Below are 20,315 nucleotides of genomic sequence, written 5' to 3' on the forward strand. Positions count from 1 at the left end.
GTTCTGTGCCCAGCTGTGACCCAGCAAGGCACCCCTCCTGGCAGAGCACCTGGCAAATCCCTATGGACTTTGAGAGCATAGGAATGCATATTCAGGGCGGCATCCCATTGGAATCCAAAGCAATCTCCTTCTGCTGCCTCCCACTCCTAAATTCTGATACTTTCTTCTGCTGGCACTTATTAAATAGAGCGTGGATTTTTGTTTATTTATGTATTCATTTTCAATTAAAATATGGTGACCATTACTGTCTGCTGTGTAAGTTTCTGCAGGTGAGGCAGACCCTGGCTGTGCAGAACTGAAAGAGAAACACGGGAACCATCTGCACAACTTAAAACAAACTTCCCTCCTGCTGGCTCACAAACTGAAGGTACAGTAAGCAACCCAAACAATTTCAGTGCTGCTATAGGAGGTTAAAGAATAGAATAAAAGTTGCTGGCTACCCAAAGACCCAGGTGCGTTCAGGCTGTAATGGGCATCAGCTGGTTCTGCAGCAGGTTTATAAAACCTGTGTGGCTGAAAGAGGGATGTGCAAAGCTTAATTCACTGTTTGATAATGATATAGCAGTGCTGGTGGTCACAAATGCCTTGCTTTGTGCTAGCTGAGGCAAAGAGGAGTGTTTGGGCTGCCTTCCAAAGGGTGTGCAGGATACAGCAGGGGTTGGTGGCACGATAGCTGTGCTGCTCTCTCGGAGTTTGCTGCCCTTTGGCACCCAGCTCTGAGGAGCCATGTGACTCAGTCAAAAATATCATGTACGGTGTGTCATTTTGTAATCGGGTTATCTAGATTTATCCGTGATAGAGGCTGCTGCCCCTAGAAGGGGAGAAATGAACAAAAACAACGGCAGCAATCTAAGGAAAGAAATTATTTTACTAAATACGAGACACAATATGATACAATATAACTACAACTACTATATCAAACAAGGCAGAGAAAAAGAAAGAGAGAAAAAGAGTCCCGGAGAACCGGGGGCCTACTGCAATCTCTAGGCGACAGGCTGGAACGTTGCTGATAGAGCGAGACGGCAGGGATGGAGCGCTCCAAAGCGAAAGACAGGGCGAAAAGAGGGACGTTCCAGCCTGGGAGCGAGATTATATGTGTGTCCTCCTCCTCTGGTGATTCATCTCTGGCCGCGTTGTCCCCTGGGATATGTAGTTTCCTCCAAGGGCTGAGTACTCGGGATGCTGCCATTCCACAGATCTGGAGCATGAACTTTCCACACTTCCGCATACCCTCTGTTACACTTCCACATACCCTCTGTTACACTTCCACATACCCTCTGTTACACTTCCACATACCCTCTATTACACTTCCACATACCCTCTGTTACACTTCCACATACCCTTTGTTACACTTCCACATACCCTCTGTTACACTTCCACATACCCTCTGTTACACTTCCACATACCCTCTGTTACACTTCCACATAGCCTCTGTTACACTTTCTTATACCACCAAAACAGTTCATACCGCACATGATGTCATGATGTAGAATATTGACAGCACAAAACCATGACATTCCACCCCTTATTCTACATTATTACATCATGGTTACACAGATACATGGAATTACTGACTGCACTCCCCCAGCATCAATTTGCCCTGTGGTACACACTGAACATCCCCATCCTTCTGCATCACCCACCAGGTGCACCCAGGTCCCTGGGCAAAAACAGTTCCACGGACAGGTTTGCCATTTCCAGAGGCTGGAAGGACCCAAACAGCTTTTCCCAACATGCTCTTCACATGCACAACAGGGACTTTATCTCCTTCTATGGTGTGTAGGGGACTAGATCGGCTAGGACCATCGCGATTGACAGATCCTCTAGTATTGACCAACCAAGTGGCTTCTGCCAGGTGCTTCTCCCAGTGCTTAAATGTTCCACCACCCATTGCTTTCAACATCGTTTTTAATAACCCATTATATCGTTCAATTTTACCAGAGGCTGGTGCATGGTAGGGAATATGATAAATCCATTCAATGCCGTGCTCTTTAGCCCAAGTATTTATAAGTGAATTTTTGAAATGTGTCCCATTATCAGATTCAATTCTTTCTGGGGTGCCATGCCGCCACAGGACTTGTTTCTCAAGACCCAATATGGTGTTTCGAGCGGTGGCATGGGGTACTGGATATGTTTCAAGCCACCCAGTGGTTGCCTCTACCATGGTAAGCACATAGCATTTACCACTGCGAGATCGTGGCAAGGTGATATAATCAACCTGCCACGCCTCCCCATATTTATACTTCTGCCATCGCCCTTCCTCCCAGAGAGGTTTCATCCTCTTGGCTTGTTTGATTATAGCACACGTTTCACAATCATGAATAATTTGCGCAATAGTGTCCATAGTTAAGTCCACCCCTCGGTCTCTGGCCCACTTATATGTTGCGTCTCTTCCTTGATGGCCCGAGGTCTCATGGGCCCATCGAGCTAGAAATAGTTCGCCCTTATTCTGCCAGTCCAAGTCAATTTGAGCCACCTCAATTCTGGCTGCTTGATCTACTTGGTGGTTATTTTGTTGTTCCTCTGTTGCTCGACTCTTGGGCACGTGGGCATCTACATGACGCACCTTTAGGGCCATATTCTTTGTTCGGGCAGCGATGTCCTTCCATAGTTCAGCGGCCCAAACAGGTTTACCCTTCCGCTGCCAGTTGTTTCGTTCCCATTGCTGCAGCCATCCCCATAAGGCATTGGCCACCATCCATGAGTCAGTATAGAGGTAAAGCACTGGCCATCTCTCCCGCTCAGCAATGTCTAGGGCCAGCTGGACAGCCTTTACCTCTGCGAATTGGCTCGATTCTCCTCTTCCTTCTGTGGCCTCTGCAACTTGTCGTGTAGGGCTCCACACAGCAGCCTTCCATCTGCGATGTTTCCCAACAAGGCGGCACGATCCATCAGTGAACAGGGCAAAATTCTTTTCGTTTTCCGGAAGTTCATTGTATGGTGGGGCCTCTTTGGCGCGTGACACCTCTTCTGCTGGTGATGTTCCAAACCTTTTACCTTCAGGCCAGTCCATGATTACCTCTAAAATTCCTGGACGATTGAGGTTCCCCATTCTTGCTCGATGTGTAATCAAGGTAATCCACTTGCTCCAGGTGACATCGGTAGCATGATGGGTGGAAGGAACCTCCCCTTTGAACATCCAGTTCAGCACTGGCAGTCGAGGTGCCAGGAGGAGTTGTGTTTCAGTTCCAACTACTTCGGAAGCAGCCCGAACCCCCTCATATGCGGCTAAGATCTCCTTCTCAGTTGGAGTGTAGCACTCTTCAGACCCCTTATACGCTCGACTCCAAAATCCCAGGGGTCGGCCTCGGGTCTCTCCTGAGGCTCTTTGCCACAAACTCCAAGTGGGACCTTTCTCTCCAGCAGCAGTGTAGAGGATGTTCTTTACATCCTGTCCCGTCCGTACTGGCCCCAAGGCCACGGCACGGGCTATCTCTTGTTTTATCTGCTCAAAAGCCTGCTGTTGTTCAGGGCCCCATGTGAAATTGTTCTTTTTCCGCGTTACGTGATAAAGGGGGCTTACAATGAGGCTGTAGTTTGGAACGTGCATCCTCCAAAAGCCCACCACACCCAGGAAAGACTGTGTCTCTTTCTTGTTAGTTGGTGGAGACATGGCAGTGATTTTGTCGATCACATCTGCTGGGATGTGACGACGTCCATCCTGCCACTTGATACCTAGGAACTGAATTTCCTGGGCAGGCCCTTTTACTTTGCTTCGCTTAATAGCAAAGCCGGCTTGTAGAAGAATGTGAATTATTTGCTTTCCTTTTGTAAAAACTTCCTCTGCTGTATTGCCCCACACAATAATGTCATCAATATACTGCAGGTGTTCGGGAGCACCACCTTGTTCCAGCACAGTTTGGACCAGTCCATGGCAAATGGTTGGACTGTGTTTCCACCCCTGGGGCAAACGGTTCCAAGTATACTGAATACCCCTCCAGGTGAAGGCAAACTGTGGCCTACATTCTGCAGCCAAAGGAATGGAGAAGAAGGCATTAGCAATGTCAATGGTGGCATACCATTTGGCTGCTTTTGACTCCAGCTCGTATTGGAGTTCCAACATGTCTGGCACAGCAGCACTCAGTGGAGGTGTTACCTCATTCAGGCCACGGTAGTCTACAGTTAGCCTCCATTCTCCACTGGCTTTACGCACTGGCCATATGGGGCTGTTAAAAGGGGAATGAGTTCTACTGATCACTCCCTGATTCTCCAGCTGACGAATCAAATCGTGAATGGGGAGCAAGGAATCCCTGTTAGTGCGGTACTGCCGTCTATGTACTGTCTTTATAGCAATTGGTACTTGCTGTTCTTTCACTCGTAGCAGCCCCACAACAGACGGGTCCTCTGACAGGCCAGGCAAAACAGACAGCTGCTTAATATTGTCTGTATCTACAGCAGCTATTCCAAAGGCCCATCGATAGCCCTTAGGATCCTTGAAATGCCCCCTTTTGAGGTAATCAATACCCAGTATACATGGAGCCCCTGGACCAGTCACAATAGGATGTTTCTGCCAGTCTTTACCAGTGAGACTTATTTCGGCTTCTAACACAGTCAACTCTTGAGAGCCCCCAGTCACTCCAGAAATATGGATTGGTTCTGTCCCTTCATGACTGGAGGGCATTAGAGTGCACTGTGCGCCAGTATCCACCAGTGCCTTATATTCCTGTGGTTCCGATGTGTCAGGCCATCGAATCCACACAGTCCAATAAATTCTATTATCCCTGTCCCTCCCCTGACTGAGGGTAGGGCCCCTCTATTGGTTACCTGTGATAACCGGAGCAGCTCTACTGGTGGTTGGTCTATTCTGTAGTTCTCTCACCCGTGCTCGCAGTACAGAAGTAGGCTGGTTATGCCACTTCCTCATGTCCTCTCCACAGTCACGTAGGTAGCGCCACATGGAAACACGTGGTGGAATTGTACTGTTATTCCTTGCTCGAGCTGGGAAGCGTGTGCGTCTAATTGCCGAGACTTCTGATCTTACAGGTGAGGAGTAGTGTTCATCACCTTTAATTAGTTTGATCAGTTCCTTTAGTAGACTTCCTTGATCGTTCTGATCTTCATTGGACACTGCTGATACCTGTATGGGTTTGTCACGATTGGTCAATGGAAATAGTTTCTCGTGCATCTCATCCAGCCGGTCTTTTACTTGTGAGATGGCAGAAATAGTGGCGGTGTACAGTGGGGACAACTGATGTTCGAAGTATTGAAGTGTCCTAATCAGTTCACTAACTTCGGGCCTTCTGTTGTGGTCCACATATTCTTTACACGTTGTTGCCAGTGATGACGCGTATTTCTCTGGTGCTGTACTTGTAAGTTTCTGCCATATGTCAGGATCGGTCTTCACATTCTCAGGATCACGTTCGTTTAAATTCGCAGGGTTGTACAACAGTTCCACCATGGCCATTTCCCTCAGGTACTGGATACCACTTTGGATTGTATCCCATTTAATAACGTTAAGCTTCAAAGCTGCCTTGTAGGGGTGCCTTACTTTCACAGCTGCTAAGAGTCGCTCCCAGAGGGTGGCATCTTCATCTGAACATCTGCTAATCTCTCTGTCGATAGCTGTGTCTCCGGAAATGTTTCCTAGCTGGCGTGCCTCATTACCATCTAGTGACAGGCTGTGGGCCCCGTTGTCCCAGCAGCGAAGCAACCAGGCAAGGATACCTTCGTTTTGACGCCGTATGAACTCCTTTCTTGAGCCTTGGATCTCAGTCAGCTTTAGAGGTCGACGATAAACAATTTCCTCCTCATCAGCCTCTTCTTCACACCTCTTAGTCTTTCTTTTTGCCTTTCTCGGTGCCGATCCAGACGAGGTACCTTCTTCTGCTTCCTCTTCTTCTGCTCCTCCTTCTCTTCGTTCTAGACGCGTGGACACCCGTCTCCATTTCTTGCCTTCCACAGGGGCAACTGATATTGCTACTGATGCCTCCCGTGACTGATTAGAGTCGACCTGGATATTATCTTTGTTGGTCTGAATCTCAGATCGGAAACTCTCTCTCTCCAGAATAGTATTATACAGAGCACGGTATGCGTAAGCCAAACCCCAAATAATGTTTACCTCCTTAGATTTCTGACCCAAGTACTCACTTAATTTCTCAGGGTCCCTCAGGTGTTCAATAGTGAAATCCCACGACACTGCGGGTCCCCACGCTTCTAAGATCTTTCCTAAACCTTTCCATATTCCCTGCCAGTCAGCATTCTCTGGTTTTGGAGGAGACTTCTGCATAGAATGAATGTATAGGAATACATATACATTCACTGATATTGATAACATGAACATGAGTATGAGACCAAGAATTAATATTACCTCGGCTGTTGAAAAGCGTACGACAATCTGAGAGTACAGCCTGTACACTGGATTGAACATCGTGGTGTCTGTTAAATTAGCTATTCCATCTGGAATGTATGTGCCGACAATTAAATTATACCACACTGCATATAAGTACCAGGCAGGTGTCTCCATCACGGTTCTTATTAGGTTATATAGATACAGAATTCCGCAAAAAGAAAGCACGTATGGACAATATGTTGAGAGGATCATGATTGCTTTCAATCCCCTAAACAGAGCGACTGGAATGAAGAGTGGGTTCATAGCTGATAGTAGCTAGCAGGCCCTGTGAAAGTCAGAGCTAACTAGCTGTGCTCTGAGAGAGCAAGAAATCTCTTTGTTTTCTTTACAAAAGCAAGATAGTAATGCTCAGAGTGAGCAGCTAGCTCAGACTGTTGACAGTTCGTCTGGAATTTCAAGGTCACGCTCTCAGTGAGCAGCTATGAAAAAATAACACTCCTGTAACAAAGCTTTTAGAGAGCAAAAAGAGAGTTGTTGTGGAAGCTAAAAAAGCAGCAGATCTAATCGAATCAGATTGCCCGCATTCTCCACCAAGATAATGTAATCGGGTTATCTAGATTTATCCGTGATAGAGGCTGCTGCCCCTAGAAGGGGAGAAATGAACAAAAACAACGGCAGCAATCTAAGGAAAGAAATTATTTTACTAAATACGAGACACAATATGATACAATATAACTACAACTACTATATCAAACAAGGCAGAGAAAAAGAAAGAGAGAAAAAGAGTCCCGGAGAACCGGGGGCCTACTGCAATCTCTAGGCGACAGGCTGGAACGTTGCTGATAGAGCGAGACGGCAGGGATGGAGCGCTCCAAAGCGAAAGACAGGGCGAAAAGAGGGACGTTCCAGCCTGGGAGCGAGATTATATGTGTGTCCTCCTCCTCTGGTGATTCATCTCTGGCCGCGTTGTCCCCTGGGATATGTAGTTTCCTCCAAGGGCTGAGTACTCGGGATGCTGCCATTCCACAGATCTGGAGCATGAACTTTCCACACTTCCGCATACCCTCTGTTACACTTCCACATACCCTCTGTTACACTTCCACATACCCTCTGTTACACTTCCACATACCCTCTATTACACTTCCACATACCCTCTGTTACACTTCCACATACCCTTTGTTACACTTCCACATACCCTCTGTTACACTTCCACATACCCTCTGTTACACTTCCACATACCCTCTGTTACACTTCCACATACCCTCTGTTACACTTCCACATACCCTCTGTTACACTTTCTTATACCACCAAAACAGTTCATACCGCACATGATGTCATGATGTAGAATATTGACAGCACAAAACCATGACACATTTCCTACCATAGGCACATCAGCTCCAGCAGAAGCAGTGGCTGACGGTGCTGAGTAAGAAAGCCAAGCTGGAGCTTTGGGAAAGTCAAAGGTTTTTGAGTGACCTGCTTCAGAATGACTTGAAGGTGAGTGATTCCAGTTCCTGTGCTGCTGCTTTTGGATTAAGCCAAACAAATCTCTGTGTTATTTTTGTTATGTTTTATAAGCTGTGAGGATGAGTGATGCTCCCTACCCTCCGTACTTAGTTATTTCACTTTCAGTGGAACCCATCTTATTGGTCCTACAGCTCTTCAGGAGTTATTATTGACATACATATACCTGTATCCAAGAGGAGAAGGGGAGAAGGATAAAAAGTTCTGCCTTCCAAATAGAATCACCCATATCTCTGGACCTTTTCTGTTCCTGCAGCTGTGCAGTAGTTCTAAAGGCAGTGATTCCCCTGTGCCAAAGCTGGACCACGCAGAGCAAACATGGGTGGGATGTGAGTCTGCAGGTGGAAGCACAGCTGGCAGGTATGGGACACTGTGTGCAGTGCAGCCCTGCGGTGGTGCCATCGTGTGCCTCCTCTGAGGGTTGAAAGCTGGGGGTTGAAACTTTCTGTTTAATCACAACAAGGAAAAATGTCCTTCCTCTCCTGCCTTCAGTAATGAAGAGATGAACTCAATCAAACAATTTCCATTGACTATGGAGAGAGATCACAACCCAGTGGGCTCCAAAGCTGTGGGACAAAGAAAATCTCTGGGAGGAAAGAGTTCATATGGCTCAGCCCTTCATGGAGGTGAGCTCTGAGTTGAAGGATTTGGTGCTATTGTGTAAACAACAATCTTTTCTAGTACGGCTTATAATATACTGTAGAATTCAAGAGTTGGGGCCATTAATCACAAATGTCACTAATTTCCCAGCTGATTCTGAGGGTGTAAATATTTGTATCATTATATGTATCTAAATCATAGCAATCTCCATGCGTACTCCTGGCCATCCTGAAGAAAATAATCTTGAGATCTTACAGTTACTTACCCTACATACAGGCCTCTCTTTTCTTTTTACCTCTTTGCCCTGATTTCAGTTGAAAGTGAGGTTAATGGTCAGAGTTTGCTCCTGTGAATGGACAGACACTGTAATCCCCAACAGACTGTTTGGGGACTGATGCTCAAATGTCAGAGTGCAAAGGGAACTGAGCAGAGAGGTCCCAGTGCCTGCTTGGTGATCCCAGCAGTGCAGGATGGGGTGGTTACCTTACAACCTGAATTCAGGAGTGGATGCTACCTCATGCAGGTGTGAGGCAGTGTAGTGGAAGCATACAGCTCTAATCTTTGTTTGCTGTGCTCAAAGTGTCATGTTTAGAAACAAGTCACGTGGCTCTATTTCTCTATTTGTTAGATATTCTATTTATGATGACTTGAATTCTTCCTCTCTTCAGGATCTCTGCCAGCAGAGGATGGGGAGCCATTGCACGACCTGAACCTGCAGTCAGCTCCAATAGAGCTGCCCCCTGGGGAGCCCTGCACAGCAGATGGCTCCAGGGAGAGCAGTGACCAGGACAGCCAGGTAACACCAGCTCTGCTTCCACCCTACTGGGCTCAGGTCTTGTTTTGTTGTATGCTCAATCCCCACATGGCACTTCCTCTGTAATCGTGGTGCTCTGCTCTGTCCCCAGTGGAGTGATGTTGGCCGGCACTATGGACGCTCCAGCTCTTTCTGTTGCTTCAGCCTGGCCATGGCAGAGCAGTGCTTGAGGGGAGAGGAGCTGCGTGCCCGCCACCAGGCTGCCCTTCTGGAGCTGCGCAGGAGAGCTCTGCGGGATAAAGCCAGAGCAGAACTGGCCTGGCTGAGCCACCAAAGGCGGTGAGGGAAGTTGGGCATCATGCTATGGGCCTGCCCTGAGGGAGGGTCCTGTGCTGTCATGTAGGGGTGCAGCTCAGAATGCTTCCTCCTCTGGGGAAAGGAGAGCAAATATCAAACCCCTTTCTTATGGACTGAGTGTGGTAAAGAAACAGGAGAGGACCTGCCCAGTTTTATTCTCTTCAGAGCATGGCAGAAGTGACAGCTGTAGCCTCCCAGCAGTGTGAGGTGTCCCCGGTGCTGCCCAGGCTGAGTTTGAGGCACTGCTGCAGGTGTGAGCTCCTCTGGTGTGGGTGTCCCTCTCCTCTGACCCCCAGGGCAGTCTGGTTTCCTTGTGTGGACAGGCCATCCATGGTGATGTGCCCTCACAGCCTAGCAGGACCTTCTGCAGGGCCTTCCATGGCTACTGCAGCTGCACAGCTATTTGGAGAGGAATATTGCTTCTGTGTATGACAGCCTTGAAACTGTTACGTTCATGGCATTAAACTGTCCATCTGACCGTGGTACCTGTCCTCTCAGCTGTCTGGAACTCCTGCAAGATGCTGAAGGAGCCTCTGCTGTGGCTGAGAAGCAGCGCAAAGTCCTAACGGAGCTGAAACAGGAGCAGGTAATGCTGCAAGAGCAGCTGGGGCTCATTGCATCCCCTTCTGCTTCATGCAACACTGGGAGGTGATCAGAGCAAGATTTAATATTGCTTTTTTGTATTATTAAAGGGAAAAGGTTGTTGGTGTTATTTCATGTGCATTTGTTCTGTTTTGTTTCCTACGTTATGGTGCTTTTTAAAACTTATCCTTAGCTCTCTCATGCTGTTTTCTTTTTCTGCTTTATGTAGGTAGAAATACAGCACCTGCAAAATATCTACAGGGCGGCCCATCAAGAAAGGAAGCTCTTATTAAAGCAGCAAAGAGAAATCTTAATGATACAGCAGTCAACAGCAAAACTCCAGAAAGAGCTGCATCATCTGACTGGGAAGAAAAAGGTTATCAAGTCACTTAATGAGTGATAGCTTTAAATTGTGAGGGTGCAGGTAGTGCTAGGCTTGGACTTGTGTGCCGGACACGTGCTTATTCTCTTAATAAACAGGTGTTCTTCATTATTAGAATTGAATCTAAAGTAAAGATTCTCATATAAGTGGTTCCTACCTGGATCTGAACAGGACTTCAGCATCTTCAGACCATTCAGTTCTCACATGAGATTGTCTCTATTAAACTCATTCATAGCCTGTTGATTACTTTTGCAGTCCTAATGAGGCTGTTAATAGAAGTCTCAGTGCTCTTTTTGGTTGCTTGTTTTATGTGGATGGATAATATTGAAGTCAGAGCTGACACTGCAACAAATATCGAGGTGAAAACTTATACAGTCCTTTTCCTTTCAGCTTTCCAGGCATTCAGAAACTGAAGAAGTAATTAAGCCAAAGAAGAGTCAGATTTCTAATGCTATGTTAGGTTCCTCCTTGGCAGAACATACAAGGCCTGATGTGCCTGGGGATAAACAGGATTGTGTCCAGCTAAAGAACAAACAAAACAAGAAATATGATGGGTAAGTAAAACCCATCCCACAGTGATAGCTGAAGACAAAAACCAATCCAGTGGGGAAGACAGGAGCAGTTATAGCCCAGATAATTGTGTGAGGTTTAAATGCTCCCAGGAGGGCGTTTTATAATGATAAGTTTTGAAAACCTCCGTGGTCGAGCAGTTGATGCATCAATATCCCTGCTTAACATTCTGACCGATATTGCCTCATTGATTATTTTGTGTGTCCTCTGTTTGTTCAGTCTGCCATCTCGTATCTAAAATGGTAAGCTCACTGGGGCAAGTACCAGCTTACTGTAAGGTATAGGAACAGTTCCAAGTAAACTGAGGTATGGATCCATATCTGGAGAGATATAAAGGCTATATACCACTTGCTAAGCTTTTCAGGTACGATGTATTTTCCCTAGGAATACCTGTGTTATGAACTGCTAAGCAGTTCTGTGGGACTGAGGCCCATCTCTGCAGTGACAGGAACAACTGCAGCTTTGACAGCAGATCTAGGCCAGTCAATTTCTGTAGCATTAATAACCTGGATATTTTTTAATGATGCCACACAGTGTCTGATAACTCACATTTTCATGATGACTTCTAACTACAAGCTTAAAGCACTTTGCAACTATGTATTAATTAAACTTCAAAATACCCCTGTGAAGTAAGTAGAAGCGTATTGATTTAATTGGTGAAAATCACTCCTTTGTCATCCACTCTAAGGTTATGTATCACTTAACCCCTCAGAGCAGGTTTGTCTTTCACTTGGGATTTAACTACAGAAGGCTTTTGTACTACATGGGGCTTACTGCTGCTCATAAGCTGACTCTTAGAGGTGTCAGTAGAATACCCACATTCACATATAATTTGGGAGTTCAGGGAGGCTGTTCTGAGAAAGCACTGACCTTCTGTTCCCCAGGTGCCATAACCCCAACACCCCAGTTTGCTTTGCCCTGAGTGAAGGTGCTGAGCAGAGCAGATTAGGACTTAGCAGTGTTCACACTGCTCAGAATGGCTGTTGTCTATGTGCTTCAGGTGAATAAACATATAGCCTGCTTCAGAAGGAGAAGTGACTGAAGACAATAGGGAAACCCTTTTGTTTGGTGTTCCCCAGACCCTGCAAGGACTGGCAAGCCAGAGCTATGCATTTTCTTACACTGCCCACAGGGAAAGGCTTTCAAATAAATCCCATCGTGGAATTGATCCATAACTCATGGTGTTATTGATTACAAGTCACAGGGATCTTTAAAAGGTTTCTTGGCTGTGCTTTCACTTCTTATTACTGACAAGCCTGCCCATAGGAGAACAGTGAATATTAGCATAAGTCTGGGGCAGACAGGGCCTGGTAGTGCTCAGTGTGCCCAAACTCTGTCTGCTGCATCACTGTGTATAGATCTGTTTCCCACATTAGAGTGTAGAGTGGTAATGATGCTATCTGCCCACAGGTATGTTAATATTTTATCCTGACCAGGAAGATAGTTAATAAGCAAGGCTGTCAGGGAGCGGAAGGGGTTGGGAAATGCTATTAAAAAATAAAGTGAACTAAAGTTATAAATGAATTGCTAGCCTGCAGAAAAGCTGATAGTTTGGGGTTTTCATTAGTGGGTGTGAAATACTGGAAACAAGGGATACAGAGCTTACAGTTATGAATTATTGTAAGCAGACAAGCATTTGGCTAAGGACTGAGAATGCATCTGCCAAATTAGGATACTCGCTTTCATGTCCTTAAATACTTCATAGTCATGTTTTTGCATTTTCAGAGCTGATGATTTCTTTTCTAGTCTTTTCCAGTTCTCATATGATGTATAAAATATAGTACTGTGAGAGGGAGGGGGAAGTAGAAATAAGCATATGTGTGCAAGTGCATACTACCAGTACAGGTACCATCACGGGCTATCAGAAATACTTATGCATGTCTTCATCAACTTTGCATAGGCATATTGTGATTAACTTGGGAACACAAAAACAACACCCAGTCATGAATTCTTTGTTTAACTGTTTTCAGCTTTTCTACCAGGAATGAGAAAACACTGCTACAATACCAGGAACAGACAGAGGAGCCCCTGAGTTTGCAGCAGTCCGTGGGTGCACGAGGTCCTGATGTGTCTGGAACAGAAGCCAAGAAAGTGTGCGATGCCACCAGTCAAACTGCAGGCATGGTCTGTACGATCAAGCATACCGCAGACACAGGTACCCAATGAAAGAAGACTTCTGTAGCCAGTTGTGAAAACTTAGTCAAATTAAGTTATGGAAGGTAAAAGTTGAAACCTGGAGCGGTTCAAATGATCTATTTAGAAGAGGACTGTAAAGCTGAGTAGCCCATGAGAGAGAACTTGTAATGCTTATCTGTTCCTTGATTGCCTCCAGTGTGGGTTTTGGTACAAGGATCTGTTAAGGATTAGCAAGAAGAAAGTGTATGAAGGTGTAAATAGTCTTGTTGGGGTGATGGTTGTGCATAGAAAGAGTGACTGTAAAAATTTCTGGAAGTGAGAATTAAAGTTTCTGCTACGTGACTTGAAGATAAGTAAGGGGTGGTTGGATGAATAAGGTCATTGCCCCTTTCAGCTTCTGTTGGGGGTGACAAGGAGTGTGTAGGGCCAGAATAAAAATAAGGCAAACAATCTATGTTCACTGTGAAAGGCTCTTGGGGATGCTTTGTGCTCTGTGTACCTTATGCTGGGTCCAGGCAGAAAACGTTCTTCAAGAAACTGGTAAATCATACTTAATGCTATTATGTCCCATCTGTTTCAAACACTTCAATCAAACTTTATTCGAGACAGAGAGAGAATCTTCTCCTTTATTACCTAAGCGTCTTGCTCACTGTACCCAATGCATAAATCACTACTGGCTAAGATGGTGGAGATCTCTCTAAGGTTTATCATGAGATATGGTTACAGTGCTTCCTCCGAACAAAATCATAACTTATTCTGATTATGCCATTAACAATTACTTTCTATTGAGGCACGTTTAAAATGATTTAAGAATGTTCATTTCAAAAGAACATAGATCAGTTGGAGATGGACTTTGACAGCACGTTGTGGAGTTATTTTTGTTTCCAGGTTTTATCCTCAGTTCATATATCTTCTATCAGTACAACATATATATAACAACCAGTTTTATTTCCGTGAGTCAGTTCTGTAATTTATAGAGTTTGGGTATGTGTAGTCTCTGTATTATATGAAATATTGCACAGAAAATTGGTTAGTTTGTTTCTAATTAACTGTATTCTACGTTTCCTTGTAGATATTGTAGTGAGTGAGACTATAGGTTTGTGTAACTAAGAATTAGTAACAGTGCTCTTAATGTCGGAGATTTTGCAGATGTTGCATTGTTGCTAGATTCTTAGCATGTGGGAAACCAATTGAAGTAAATCCTGTTCCTGAGGTAAGGACTTTTCCATGGACTTGAAGAGATCGCAGCTTCATCATTAGTGTTTTGACTTCATTTTCATATTTGGTGTGAGACTTGTGCTGTTCTACAACATGGAATTTGAGTGGGAAAGCTTCGACATAAACTCTAGTAGCAAGCCTTAGTCTCTTGTAGCCATGGCTACTTTGCGTGGTTGAGATGAAGGAACCCTTCTGTGCTGAGTAACCTGTAAATTTCAGGTGGTGATGCCTCATTCTTAGAAGATCAAGAGAATGATTCTGTGACAGTGGAGAAAGCACCCAGGGAGCAGAGAAATGGCGGAACTTCTAGAAAAGAACAAGACTTGTGTAGTCCATTTCAGGCACGTGTCAAGCTTAAGTTTTTCTTACCTGTCTTTTTATCTTTGCATGATTTTTTCAAGAGAGGAATTCCACAGTATTCCCTGTCATGGAGATGTCCCACTTGGAGCTCAGCTTCAGTTTTCTTGCATACATTCAGTGCTTTTATCTTATTTTATCATTGCCTCTTCAGGCTGGGACAAATAAGAAGGATCTTTCTTTTGATGACCAAGATGGTGAAAAAAGATCAGCACCAATGTCAAGTGAATCTACAGTAATGGAAACTGAGTTAAGGAAAGAAAGTTCATTAGCTGAGCAAAGGTACCGTCTCTGTCAATATCAAGACCTCTTGTTCTACCTTCTACTTATTACTGATGTGTCGAATGTTGCCTTGTTTGGGTTTGATGCTCATAGTTGGTTCTGTTCTTTGAACATTTAATTCTTCTTGAGTCAATTGAATGAATGTTGAAAACAACTTCAGAAAATGTGTCTACAGAATGCTTTGGTTTTCACAGAAACATCTGAAGTAACAATTGAAAACAAGGTGCCGTACTTAGCATTGTGATGAGTATGAGTAGGAAATACACCCAAAGAAACATAGTGTTATTACACTAACATTGTTGAACATCTGAATGCCACGCACTTCATAATTTCAGTTTTAATTCAGTTATGATGTTGTATTTTCAGGGTTAGCCCAGATTCTGAAAGAGAATCACAGATTGTGCGTGTAGCTGAAAAAGCACCTTCTGAAATCCCTTTTTCAGAAGGTAAGTGCCTTTTCTCCCATAGGACTTCCGTGGTTATTTATCATAATCTTCGTAACAGTTCTTTCTTGAGGTTGTCCATAGAGAACAATGGTCTACTTCTTGTACCAGGCAGTGAAGTTCCTCTTTGGGCTAAAATAATAGAGATCATAACAAAAACTTTGCATTCAACTCGTCTGATCAAGTACCTTGGACACTATTGTATTTGCTTGTTTGCTACTGATTTCTTCATCTTTATTTGATACTCCTGACTTATCTTTATGATATTAAAATAATTCTCAGGTTGACTGAGAATGTGATGCTGTTGATTTTTGAATGCAATTTACTGCTGGGTATTAAATGGATTTGGATCCAGCAACCTCTTCTATAAAATAAAAATGTTTTCTTGATTTTTATTTATTTATTTTTAGATGCTCCACATGAAGTGGAAACACCTGCCCCTTGTGAGATCCACCAGGTGGATGGCAGTCAGTGTGTGAAGCCTTTGGACCATAATTCTCAAGAAACCTCTGATGAAGAACTACAGTGGAAAGCATTTCCCAAAGGATTAGGTTCTACTGAGTCACTGTTCAAGTCAAACAGCTTCTCTCCAGGCTCTGAAAGTGCCAGATCTGACTGTTCTCTCCCAGACTTTCAGAAAGTGTCTGCAGTTTGGATTGATGTTTCAGAAAGCTCTACTTCAGAGTTTGAATTAGAGGAGCAAAATGCAGAGGACACTGATGTCGGTGTTCCAGAAGAATTAGTCTATGATGCTGTTCCTAATGCTCCAAAAGAGACACCAATAGATTCTGGGAGGGAAACATCACATAGTGACAAACATAATGAACGTGGTGTGTCCAAGGATGACAGCAGCACAGAGATTTCATCGTGCTTTCAGATCTTCCAGAAACACCCTGAAGAGGCTTCAGCTCATGGGCTCACTGGTCATTTGCTTTCTTTCCTTTCAACAGACAAAGCAAATACCTCCAAAACACCATCACTGGATTCCTTTCAGTTTGATAAACCCACCAAGGGAATGGATAAGCCACGCGTGGAAGCCTCAGAAAACTCAAAAAATGCAGCTGCCAGCTCTTTTTGCAGTGATGATATTTACCTATTTCAAATCTACGAACAGCACAATCCTAATTCTATAGCTAACAAATCCAAAAGGAATGATGGAATTAACCATTTATTAGGGAATCAAAGTCTTCCGCTAGTGGATTCCTTGAAACCTTTAGATGTGGCTGCTAACCAGTTCGGTAGCACTGTCTCTCTTCCACCTGGTAAAGATGATGCAGATGATAAATTAGCAGCATGTTCTTCGTTCAGACATGCAACAGTGCAAAATGATCATGCACAGCTTTTGAATGAGAGAGACATATCTGAAAAACTCAATAAGATTGTATCTCTGCCCTTGTCCACACAGGGAATTTCTGAGGAAGTCCATACAGAAACCACCTCCTTTGGGTCTTTGCAGAGGTTGGCGCCAGGAACTCACAAGAGCTCAAAAACTAACAGGCAAGCCACAAAGGGACTGGGGAATGGAGAGTTTTCTTCCATTTCCTCAGAAAAGCAACTGTTTCAATCTGAGAATTCTTTCAGAAGTGAAGATTATACAGTTTTTATTAGCGATGAGGGTCTCCATCCAGCTGATGAGCCTACCTTGTCAGAAATACTGTCTCCTGTTGATGAAGTGTTGTCCTATGGAAGTGCTGACTTGCCATCCTCTAATAAAAAGGATTTGTCATTTCCAAGTGAAGACCTTCCTCCTCCCCCTCTGGGTGTAGATACAGTGAAAAATGATGATTCTAGCTTCAGTATAGATGATTTCCCATCTCCACCAGAACAAATGACAGACCCAGAGACTGGACAGTGTATGAATGAAGATATATCACTGAAAATTGATGCATTCCCCCCATTACCTGATAACGCTGTGTCTGAAGAATATCCTTTGCTCAATAGAGAGCCAGTTGATATGTTTTCAACTCAGGAAGGTAACCTTTCAGAACTAAGTTTAGTTGAAGAAGAGATTTCCTGTGCAAAGGAGCACTTGTCAGAATACCAGGAAGGAGAGCAGGAGACGCCTTTACAGTCTTTGGAGCTTCTGCCTGTGTCAAATTCCATTTCTTCTAGTCAGGCCAGTGAAAATCCTGCTTCTGTGATGAAACAATGCAAAACATATGTAAGGCTACCTGCAGCTGAGGAGGACAGTGATGACCCATTATCAGCATTTGAAATTGGAGATAGAGTATTAGTAAAGCAGACCCAACCTGGAACTCTGATGTTCAAATGACGGACTCATTTTGATAGTGGCCATTGGGCTGGTGTTGCACTGGACAAAGCTGAAGGTGACCATGCTGGAACTTACAAAGGGGTGAAGTATTTTGAGTGTGCACAGCACTGTGGTATCTTTGTCAGACCTGGTGAGATTTCACACCTCTTGGAGGTTAACAAAAGTGGTTCCAGTTCCACTGGGGATGAAGACTCAGACTCCTATGATGATGAATCCTTCAAAAGGGACGATGAATACCCTGAAGCTGATGAACAGGGTGCAGGGGTAACAGAGCAGAAAGCTGAAGATACAAAAAGTGCAGGAGGATCAGAAGTGTCAGGAAAGCAGTCTAGGCTGTATATAGTCTTGCAGTCTGGAAAAAGTCAAACATTTCCACATTCTGACCACTGTAAATGTGATGAATATCATCCTCAAAACAATTTAATGTGCTGGGGATCAGATAAAGAAAAAACAGATAAGATACAAATAAAAGAAGGGATGCTTGCAGATGTGCCTCCAAAGGAAAATAAGATTACCCATGCAGATGGGATAAACACAAGCAAAAATGTTTGCTGCTTGGTAGAGGATCAGAAAAGAAATAAACTCACTGATGATATCGCAGCTGAACTCAGTAAGAAATTTCTATTTGATGCGTTAATTGCATTCTCTGAAACAGCTCAACACAAATACAGAAGTGCCTTTGAAGACGATGTGATGAATTATATCAAAGGCCTAAAAGAAGGAGACAGTCAGAAACAATTTCTTATCAAAGAAAATCCAGTTGCTAGCTTAACTGAGCAATCAGCAGAGGTTGCTGATCTTTTACTGCACAATTTCAATATGCTTAGCACTCATGGCTGTCACACAGTAGCAGAAAGAATTGTGTATAAATTTGTAGATGATGCAGTTAAGGAATATAAGAAGTTTAAAAGAAAACAAGGAATAAAAACTGAGAAGAGATTTCCTTCATCTTCAGAGGCTTCTCCAACTACTTTGTCTGTAAGTAGAGTCAGAAAAGTTTGTCGCCTGAAGTGTTGAACCTGAAATTGGGTCTATGCTTGCAAGCATTTCTGTTGCCAGGTTGTTTTATGTCAAAAGTTTCATTATGTCAACATATGGAACTGAACCATTCCTCATTTAAAGACCTTTGCGGGTGGTGGATGGCATATATGCAGTATTCTTTCATTTCTTCAGCCTCCTGGGTAACCTGGAACCCCAGTGAAATGGCACTTTGGATGCCTGCTGCTTCTGTTTCCAGCCTGTTTATTTTCCACTTCCCAAGTAGCTCATCAGGAAACACTATAAGAGAAAGCTTTAAAAACATCAAGCCTTGGTTTGAGGAGTGGGTAGGAAAAGCAGACCCACTTCAGGACAAAAATGTGTTAAATGAGTATACATATATACATCAAAAACTTTCATAGAATTCAAATACGTAAATCTAATTCTGAATTCTACCAGATACCATTAAAATATATTTTTTTCCTCTGACACATCAGTGTATGGGAGATTGGTAATCACAGCCTGAACCTCTGATTAATCAGCTGAGGCAAGTATGGGGTCAGCTGTGGGAGCACAGGTGAGAGTGATGTAGCTGTGCTCCCGGAAGGGGTGGAGCTTGACTCCATCCCCTCTGAGACTTCATTTAAGGGCTGACTCCCACTGGAGCAGTATCTCTTGGAGATCGCTCACCAGGGAGGACTGCCTCAGCTGCTTCGGTCAAGGCACCACCGTTGGTGAGTTTTCCCTTTACTCATTCACTTATATACCTTCTGTACATTTTGTTTCCATCTGTACATTTAAAACCAATACATTTGGCGAGCCAGGCAGGAGCCTGCGAATATCGGAAAAAAAAAAATGTCTTTCCTGTGGAATGTGTTTAGTTGGTTCAAGGGGGAGAAGATCACCCCCTTAGGGAAAATCCTCCCTGGACAAATACCAGGGTTTGAGGCATCCCCATATTTTCAATTAGCGACGATTATCGAACAATGGGGGCCCTTACGGGTAACGGGCAATATGTCCCCTTACCATCTAACTGAATACTTTCAGGGGTTGCAAAAAGATATTTTGACAACCAAAGAAAGGCAAATGGCTGCATCCATGGCTGCTTGGCCTTTATTGAATGCTTTAAATCAGGCAGAGGTTAAATCAGATAAGATTGAACATGAAAATCAATTATTAAAAGCCCGCATTGAAAAATTGGAGGGCGAAATTAATCTATTAACGGGGAAAAATTCATCATTTTTTTCAAACACCCCCCAAATTAGATACATTACAATGGATGATAGTAAGGATCCTGAAACATCGGATCAAACTAAGGTCACTAAATCTGACCTAGAAGAGCCACTTAAGACGGACTTATTAGAAGTCCGTCCTATGGTAACCCAAAAAACAAAAAAAGTCCAGGAGCGACCAGCAGGGGTGCCTCCTGATCAATGGACCCCTGCTGACTCCTATTTACACGTAACAGCACGTCCATATACGCCCACCGAACTTATGGATCTAGTACAGCGCTTCAGGCAAAGACCAAGGGAAAGTGTCCCAGCCTGGCTGTTACGATTATGGGACTCGGG

General features: G+C 44.1%; 1 protein-coding gene across 1 annotated transcript; it reads left to right on the top strand.

Moving 5' to 3' along the window:
* The first annotated feature begins 644 nt into the window (after window positions 1–644).
* On the top strand, window positions 645–19,109 carry CCDC187 (coiled-coil domain containing 187). Its single transcript, XM_072352805.1, has 14 exons — window positions 645–657; window positions 7,676–7,786; window positions 8,070–8,173; window positions 8,306–8,439; window positions 9,082–9,209; window positions 9,319–9,506; window positions 10,023–10,110; window positions 10,336–10,482; window positions 10,879–11,042; window positions 13,029–13,213; window positions 14,632–14,753; window positions 14,924–15,051; window positions 15,418–15,497; window positions 15,905–19,109. Exons 4-14 carry the CDS (start codon window positions 8,316–8,318, stop codon window positions 17,764–17,766), a joined length of 3,216 nt encoding a protein of 1,071 aa, XP_072208906.1. The 5' UTR covers window positions 645–657; window positions 7,676–7,786; window positions 8,070–8,173; window positions 8,306–8,315; the 3' UTR covers window positions 17,767–19,109.
* Window positions 19,110–20,315: the final 1,206 nt, after the last annotated feature.

This window comes from Excalfactoria chinensis, chromosome 18 (assembly GCF_039878825.1).
Source record: "Excalfactoria chinensis isolate bCotChi1 chromosome 18, bCotChi1.hap2, whole genome shotgun sequence".
In the NCBI taxonomy this organism is placed as follows: domain Eukaryota; kingdom Metazoa; phylum Chordata; class Aves; order Galliformes; family Phasianidae; genus Excalfactoria; species Excalfactoria chinensis.